General features: G+C 45.4%; 1 protein-coding gene across 1 annotated transcript in view; it reads right to left on the reverse strand.

The window, feature by feature from the left end:
- Positions 1-536: 536 nt before the first annotated feature.
- FBXW10B (F-box and WD repeat domain containing 10B) overlaps positions 537-8,798 on the reverse strand; it is a 36,055-nt gene continuing 27,793 nt past the window's right edge. Inside the window, exons 11-14 of the mRNA XM_007462672.1 lie at positions 6,537-6,695; positions 4,607-4,872; positions 3,821-3,877; positions 537-1,357 (exon numbers count right to left, since the gene is read on the reverse strand). Coding sequence (XP_007462734.1) covers positions 537-1,357; positions 3,821-3,877; positions 4,607-4,872; positions 6,537-6,695 — 1,303 coding nt within the window. The remainder of the gene's footprint in view (positions 1,358-3,820; positions 3,878-4,606; positions 4,873-6,536; positions 6,696-8,798) is intronic.

Here is an 8,798-nt window from a genome sequence, read left to right on the forward strand (position 1 = left end):
CTTAAGTAGCAACCTCAACACACATGATATTAATGTAGAAAGGATGAATGTGCCTAATTCTCTTCCATAGGAGTTAGCCCTGAGGAGGAAAAATGCAATTTGAGGGCTTCTCCTTTTAGATTCTTAATTGAACTCATTGAACTTCATCAGGCTTCCATACGAAAACACCAGGGAACTCCAGTGCATTATTCTGATATAATCCCATCAGTTCATTTGCTAGAAGAAACGATAGCCCTAAATTGGTAGCCATGAGTGGTATTAAACTTCCAACACCTCCCATGAATGAAACAGGGCTTCCACGCCTCTCACTGAATGGTTTTCAGTGGGACTACAGATGCCAATCACCCCCAGCCTCTCTCTCTTTTCTTACTTTGATAAGTATGAGTTCTTTGGCTTATAGGAAAATAATTCAAGAGTCCCCATGTTAATTGCCAGGGAACAGTTGAAAACAAACAAACAAACAAAAAGAGGCCGAACACCAACATCCACTTGGTTTTTTTGTTTATTATAAGACTCTGTAATTTCCCAAGGCTGGTTCAGATATATACGTTTTGCCCAAGTTCAGGGGCTGCTGTTTTTCCTTGCTTCATGAAACTATCAATGGGCAGGCCTTTGATCTTCCTGACCCAGGCAGCTCTGCTGGCTTTTTCCGGATCGACCCCTCCAGCCGGCTTTATGGCCTGAAACTCCTTCATCTTGGCCTCCTCGTACTCTTTCTCCTCCTTCACAGTCAGCAGCATGAACTCCGTGTTCACTCTGAAGGGGTCGAGGGGCGTGTAGGAGCGGGGCCAATCTTTCCTCGCAGGCTGGGCCGTCGTGCCCATTGGCGGAGCCAGCATGTGGTTTGGTTGGATGACCTGTGTGCTGGTTAAGGGGCTGAAGCTGCTCACTGCCCCATCAGTTGAACTGGTTGGCGGGTCTTCACCCTTTAAGCTGCCAGAGAACCTGGGGCGGATAAGCACTGGCTGGGGGATGGTAGACTGGGCTCTGGGGCTGTGCACGGAGTTCTTCAAGTTAGGCTGAAGGTTCTGGATTTCAAAGGGAATACTCGTTTGTTTCACGTCTACGGGAGGGTTGCTCAATCTCAACCGATCGACTGCATGTTGGACCGATCGTCCCTTCAAACTCAGGACCTTCCTTGGGAATGAAATGGAAGGTCCCCAGGCATCAATGACCTGGGTTTGGGGCCTCCGGGGATAGGCAAACTCCCCAGAATTATGGGCTTTCTGCAGGGCATTCACAGTCAGGAGGAACTGGTCAGGGGACATAGGGATGCACCAGGACTTCTTTGAGCAATTGATCAAGTCTCCCAAAGTTCCCAGTCGTCCTTGTTTTGGTATTTTCTCCACATCATCTGCTTTTTAAAAAAAAGAAAAGAAAAACAGACCAGTGTCCCATGAAAACCATTAAGTACTTACGTATGAAAGTTAAATCCATTCCAGCTGCTATTCAGACTACGGTCTTTGTTACCCAGTGGACATGCTGCCATCATGTGAGCAAAAATCCTCTATGAGACGAGAAATTACAAAATATTTAACACACGTTTTTAACAAATATGCTAGTACTTGTGTACAAGTGTGTATTAACCTCTAGATACGCATATTTTGGAAGGAACATATGTAATGCCTGTGCTCCACACATTCCTGAAACTTCCCTGTGGGAAGGACCTTCACACCCCATTTATAGGCCTTACAGAGTTTCAGTAACATACCTATATTTTTAAATAAAACCTGGATGGCAAAGCTTGATTTCCACTTTATTCATCAAATTTGACTCCAAATGATCTTTGGATGTTTCTCAAAATCAAAACTGCCTTCAAAAAACATGTCACCCCTGCAAAACTGAAACTATCAAATGGCCAAAAGGCAGTTCCTGAACAGGGGTTCCCAAAATGTTTTGAACATTTTGTAGGTCCAAAAGCCACCGACAAGGACAAGAGATTCATTCTGGCATGCTACTTTAGGGTCAAGGCCTCCAAGATGCCTAAGGCCCTTGAGTTAGCAACGATGTCCTCATAGGTGAGCAAATTTACTATGTCTCTCATTTGGGCTTTTGAATCCCTGCAATACCTCACAGACACACTGAAAACATTATCCTCCTTTTACAAAAGGAATAACTGAACCATGAAAAGGAGAAGGCATTTGTCTAGTCTGACCTAGCAAGTAAAATCTGCACCTCAAACTGCACCAATAAAACTAGCAAAGAAAATGCAACAGGGTATTGATTTTACAATTTTATAACAGTGTATAATTTTCCTTGACCAAGTAGGTCTTATCTAAATGAAATTAAGAGGTCAAAGTCTTCCCTGTGCTTCGTCCAATTCCAGAATACACCACTCTGTGTGTGTGTGTGGGGGGGGGGGGGGGGTGTCTGTGTGTGTGTGAGAGAGACAAAACACAGTTTTTCTCCTTCTATTAAAAGGAATTGTGATGGGCTCATTGTTCAGTAACTTGTCGTTTTCTCATATAATAATATATTATGGATCTCTTTCCAAGTCAAAAATGGGGCTCCATGGGCTTCCCTGGTGGCGCAGTGGTTGAGAGTCTGCCTGCCAATGCAGGGGACACGGGTTCGTGTCCCGGTCTGGGAGGATCCCATGTGCCGCGGAGCAGCTGGGCCCGTGAGCCATGGCCGCTGAGCCTGCGCGTCCGGAGCCTGTGCTCCACAACGGGAGAGGCCACAACAGTGAGGGGCCCGCGTACCACAAAAAAAAAAAAAAAAAAAAAAAATGGGGCTCCTCATCCATTTTTAGCTGTTGTATAATATGCCTTTGTCATAGTATGGCTTTGTCATCACCTACTTAGTTACCGCCCACTGAGGGACATTTAGTGTGTGAGTGATCAACCTTAAAGAAATGCAAATATCATCTTTACTTATCACATGAGCAAAATGATGGTGAACACCCAGTGTTGGCTTGGGAGCAGTGGGAGCTCTCATGCATTGCTGGTGGGAGTGAAAAGTGACACAGCAGTTTTTAAAGACAACTGTGGCAATCTCCTTCTAGCTTTTAAAATGCAATCATCCTTGTGGCTCAGCGATGCCACGCCTAGGACTTTACCCCGCAGGTATACCTATACAGGTACACAGACACAGGTATATGCAAGGATGCCCATTGTTATTACAGACCTCACAAAACTCAATTGTTTTACCCTCACCTTGAAGCTAGTCTCTGCAGGGAGTTTAATTCAAAGAAACATTATTATATTAGCCAAAAATATTTGAAAGGCATTTTAAATCTTTACCAGAGTCTCTCAAAAACAACAAAGGGACACCCGATTCATGGTAACGCTTCTCCAAAGCCCCTCCCCGCCTATCTCCCTGACCCCCTTATCTCATATGTAGAGCACCCCCCAATCCAGCTCCTCCCCCGTGAACCCCCCTAAAATGCCTCTGCAATCAGCCCCACTGCCTCTTCTCTCTTCCGCTGTGCCCATTACTCAGATTGATGACACCACAGTCCAAGAAGTGAGGAGGCTGACTGTGAGCCCCAAACCAGAGGCTCAGCTCTGAGAAAAGCGCTCGCTCTTGGTGGCCTCAAGTCAGAAAGGGGACGGTTAGGGAAAACCCACCACTCTTAGGAGAAGCTGGGCATTTTATCCATTCAGAATCCAAGCAAACTGATTGATCAACCTGCTGAAAAATCAGACTGAACAAAGAAAGAGAGAGAGAGAGAGAGAGAGAGAGAGAGAGAGATTGAATCTTGCCACGTGAATTCAGAATAAAAGATCACCGTTCTTCTTATCTCCGGCGAGGGGTTTTGCCAAATTCTCTTGCTCGGTGCCCGTGCCATTTGCTTCCCTAGAACTCGGTCTCTTCCTGCCATCTCTTCGGGGTGACTTTGGCGTTCCTTGACTTAGAGGTGCCTCCGTTAACACTCCTAAATTAAGATTGAGGAGGAAACCGTAGTAATTATATGATTCAATTAGGTATCAGCTGGGGGCGTAGCTGATAATTCAACTGATTTTCACCCAAATTATCACTTCACTCTTTGTTGCTTCCTGTTGTCCCATGAAACTAGGCAATCACCTGGAGCCAAAGGTCCATCTAGATCACCTCCTGACGCCCCCCTCCTACCCCCGTTTCCTACTGATTATCAAGCTTTAAGCATTATCTGAAATTCTCGGTCCTCTGTCCTAACTGACCGTTTGTGGTGTAATACTCTTGGAGGTGATCTATTGATCTAGTATTTTCCAGGTACGCATGTTATCAGTCAGAGGTGTACAGAGAATACATTCCGCAGAGGACATTTTTCTGCAGTACAATATATCTTGTCTGTGTCCTAAGGAAATAATCATGTACTATATGCTTGGATCAGGGGCAAGGGGGAGGATGCTGGTTGTCTGGATTTTGTTTCAATGGCAAGTATGAAGGGCTAGTGTCATCTACTGCAGAAAGATTCTAATAAGTTTGAAAACTTAGGCCTTGAAAATCATGAGATTCCCTTGAGCTGGCTAACAAACTGTCACATCAAAGAGAATGACATAAAGGTTGGGATTTATATCATCAAGAAACCATTGACCAACATATTCCAGAGAGAAACTGGTCCTGGAAGCCCCTCACCTGCTCCACTGGGTACCACCGGGGCTGCCTGGGATTCAGTTCTTACCTGTAGGTAACCTGGATGCCCTCAGGAGAACTGGGGACCTGTGAGATTTGCTGAACAGGGACTCCTGGGCCGTGTGTTTGCTAGATATGGATTCCTGAGGGCTGTAAATCTGAGTGCTCGACTTGGAGAGAACTTCTGTGAGGCTGTTTTCTTCCCTGTCATCCTCTTTGTCCTTCCTCTTTTGTTTGGCCCGTTCCAGGGAGTTCTGCCACTTGATATTCTCAAACTGGAACATGAGGACGTTGCTCTCCGTGTTGATCACCATCCTGGAACCAAAGCAACAGGGTTGCCCACGAAAGGAGTGTGGAGGCTGCCACTGCCCCGCTTCCAAATATGCATTTGGACTACTGTCCCATCCGATCCTGAGGCCAAGGGATGAGTGCCCGGGAAATGACCGCACAGACAGGGTGGTGTAGGTTGTTGCAGGGTCTACGGGCGGAGAAAGGTGGCAGGCCGTGCAGCAGGGGTCGTTAGCTCTGTAGCCGTTTTCTTTAGAAATTAGATGTGAACAAGGCACACATGTCCTGATTACTTCGCTTCTCGGATTACAATATTTTTAAATGAATTTCCGTTCCTGGAGTGAGTGCCAAGAACCCGGGATGCCCGAGTCAGAAGGCTTAGCTACTCTGCACACAGATGTCTTCAAGTTCACTCCTTTTTTCTTAAGCACAGCATCCAAATGCCATGGCTCTACTGCCGTGATGGGATGAGGAAAACTCTAGTGGGGGAGGCCTTCAAGCCCTCGCTGACCCTCCAGCCCCACCCACTTCAAGCCATCGCTCTGAGTGTCTGTGCACGCTCTACGTTCAGACAGAACATTTGTACTTTGTAAAGCAGGAGGATTTCTGTCTTCCCTAATCCCCACTCTCATGCCACTAGAGAAAAGAAGAGTTCTAAACCCGGGGTCCCCAACATCGCCTCCTACCCACCCACTGTTCCTGGGGTTCACAGCGGTTACAAGGCATTGCTTTCCCTCCCCCACCTCTGCTCCTAGGTCCCCCATAACCATAAACAAGAAATGGAAATGCTATGTGTGGGCTCCTTTCTGCGCCAAAAGGCTGCAATTTTAAGGCTGTCACTGTCAGCGTAAACTCTCCATAAAAGTGACTCGTTACGGTTGGAAGCACTGGAATGGAACTTGGGGAATCATTCCAATTAGAAATCTCTTTCAGACATATTTTTGCTCAAGCTGACATCTCTCTTCAGATGTCATGATTAAGAAAAGGTCAAAGGTGACCTTTTTTTATAGCCTTCTGACTTCGTAACTGAAAACCATTCAATTACTGAGCCTTAGTATACTAGCACCCCCCTGCTTTCAGCAAGGAGGACTAATCATTAGGAGGAAGACAATGTGGTTCGAAGCGATTAAGTGATGCCTTGAGTGAGGCTGTGGCAGAATTTAAAAGTTAAGTCTAGTTGGGTATTTTCACATAATATCACCCTGAACCTAGCATCTAACAACACAGTATTATATACAATTAGTGTCGTCATGGTTCTGCTTTCTGTAAACTCATCTGCTCAGTTCTGCCCCACTGGACACTGGGCCGCCTGCCAATGCCACTCCCGCCCTCCTGCAAGTCTCTCTGCATCAGAAGTGAGACACAGAGAGCTGGGAAGCTCTCAGGCTGGACGTGGGATCAGGGGCTGCAGGCTGGCAGAACCTCAGTCCCCACGGCAGAGCTGTATCAAGCCCATCGCATAATTGGATCAGACACCCAGAACGAATGAAGAGTAGTGTGGTCCCTGATTGCTACGTTCTGCGTGAAGTCCCGTGAGTCCCCCATGAGCCTATTACTGCAGCCAAGACTGGAGGGGAGCATGGCCCACTCTCTCCTGCTGCCAGCAAATCCGGGGCCAGTGTCCCATAGGAGGAAAAAAAATCATCCAAACAGAAATGCCCAGAGCTCTGACCTCCACACCTACCACCCACCTGTTGCCCTGAATAAAGAAGGACAGCACAGGATAACCTCTGCCATTGGCTTTCATCACCTTCAGACAGTTCCCATTTAGGAAATTGTAAATGCGGATCTTGCCATCTGCACAGGCACTGATGACCCGGAGGAAGAGAAGGGCCACGTGGAGAACCTCCCTGGAAGGGAACAGAGCAATGGGCAGTACCCACCTTCTGGCAAACGGTGTGGGTGTGTCTGGAGTTGGGTCATTTCGGGTACTGTTGGGAGGCAGGGGTCGTGACTGTCCTTGAAACGATGTTTGTCATCATTTTATGATTCTGGATGTAAATCATTAACCCTCAAGACACAGATGGAATCTCCCCCCTTTTTCTGTTATTTTTCCTGCAATTTGGTCACAGTGCCACAAGGTGGCAAAACAAAAAAGCTTAAGTCACAGATTCTTTTTTTTTTTTTTTGGTCTGATACAGAGATGACCATGCTTCTCTCTTACAATTTGATTCCTAGCTAATACTTCTCATGCTGAGAAGTATTTAACGTTTTGAATCTTTCTAAAAGTAGCATTGTTATATAAAGAATGAAAGAAAAAACAAGGGAAAATGATCATCTTTATAAGAAGCAAAAACCTGGTATTTGAGCAGTTTCTTTTGGTTCTTAAATTAGTGGCTTTAATTCTTTCAGTGAAACATCCTTAAGGAAAATTGTACCCAGGGGTGAGATTTTTGAGCTCCCTTTTGTGACAACCAGCAGGAAAAGAGAGGGGATGAGGAGAAGACTTAGGTAGATGCCTCCAACAAAACTCTCCCTACAACAGCTGGCTCCAACTTGGGCTCCAGGTAAGTTGGAGTATTCAATTCTGAGAAGTGTAATTACCCCATTGCTGTTAATGCTACTGAAAAATGGACCTTGATGCCACCAATTTCTTAGATCTTACATGTTAAGCAGGTTCATCGATCCCTGCCATCTCTACCCATCCAAGTCCATCCATGGCCTCGCTCATGTGCTACCTTCTCCATAAAACCATCCCTTACCTTCATTCTCCTCTCATTCCACTCACATACACAAACTTCGGGTATATTGTCAGAACCTCTTGGGCACAGTCCACATCTTATCCATCTTTGCACACCCAGCATAGTGCCTAGCCCCATAGCAGGCCCTCAATAAATATTTGTTAGAAAAGTGAATGTCGATTCACGTTTCAGTGTATGATTGTTGCTACAATATGTTAAAAGAATGACATCCACCCCACACCATTTGGCCTTGATCAGATCCCAGAGCCAATATAAAGACTTTTCAAGGCCCCAACAACTAACAAAACAGAAATAGCAAAGACCTTGAAAGACAGGAGATATTCAAAAAGCAGCAAAGACCCCAATGTGGTTTGAATCCCACCTCACATGATGAATGGATGGATAGACAGATAGATAGATAGATAGATAGATAGACAGATCAATCTAAGGTATAAAATAAGTATAAGAAAGTCCAACAAAGTTCCAGTTTTTTCTTAAGATGGAAATACAATAACTATATTGATGCACCTCGGTCCACCTGTGGGGGAATCCAGCACTAGGAGAGATGCCTCGTGATAGAAGGGTCACCTCTTTGTGTACCTCTTTGGATCTTGCTGTGCTAAGCCTACACTTCTCATGGGTTCCTGTGACATTTGGTGGTTCAACCTATACCATTATAGCCTGGTGATTAAAAGCACAGGCTTTGGGATCAGAAAACCTGGGATCAAAACCTGATCCTACCTCTTATTGACTATACAACCTTGAGAAAATAACTTAACCTCTCAGTTTTCAGTTTTCTATTCCATGAAAAGGGGGAACTGCCTCAGAGGATTGCTGTCAGGATTAAATCAGTCAAGGTATTTTAAAAACTTAGCCCATACCTGACACATGAGCGGTTTTCATGGTCCTGGCATAACCCAGTCTCCTTTCAGGTTTATCTCTGTTCTAAAAATAAGTCATTTGTCTCCTTCTTTGTTCCTCTTTTATCAAAAGAGACTGCAGAGGGTGATGTCAGTGAAAATGGTGGAGGAAGGAACTCCAAAATTCCATCCTTCCATAAAAGCAACGAAGAAACTGGCAAAAACTGTCAGAATCAACTATTTGGAACTCTGGAAAATAACCAAAGGCTTGCAGGAACCCAGGGAGCACTTAGACAAGAAAATGATCTTAGTCTCAGTAGGAACAGTGGACTGTGTGGCATGTTAACTTACCCTAGTCCAATCCCAACTCCCCAGCCCAGTGGCAGCCATGAAAATATCAATAACAGCCTGC

The sequence above is a fragment of the Lipotes vexillifer genome, unplaced genomic scaffold (genome assembly GCF_000442215.2).
Source record: "Lipotes vexillifer unplaced genomic scaffold, Lipotes_vexillifer_v1.1 scaffold982, whole genome shotgun sequence".
In the NCBI taxonomy this organism is placed as follows: Eukaryota; Metazoa; Chordata; class Mammalia; order Artiodactyla; family Lipotidae; genus Lipotes; species Lipotes vexillifer.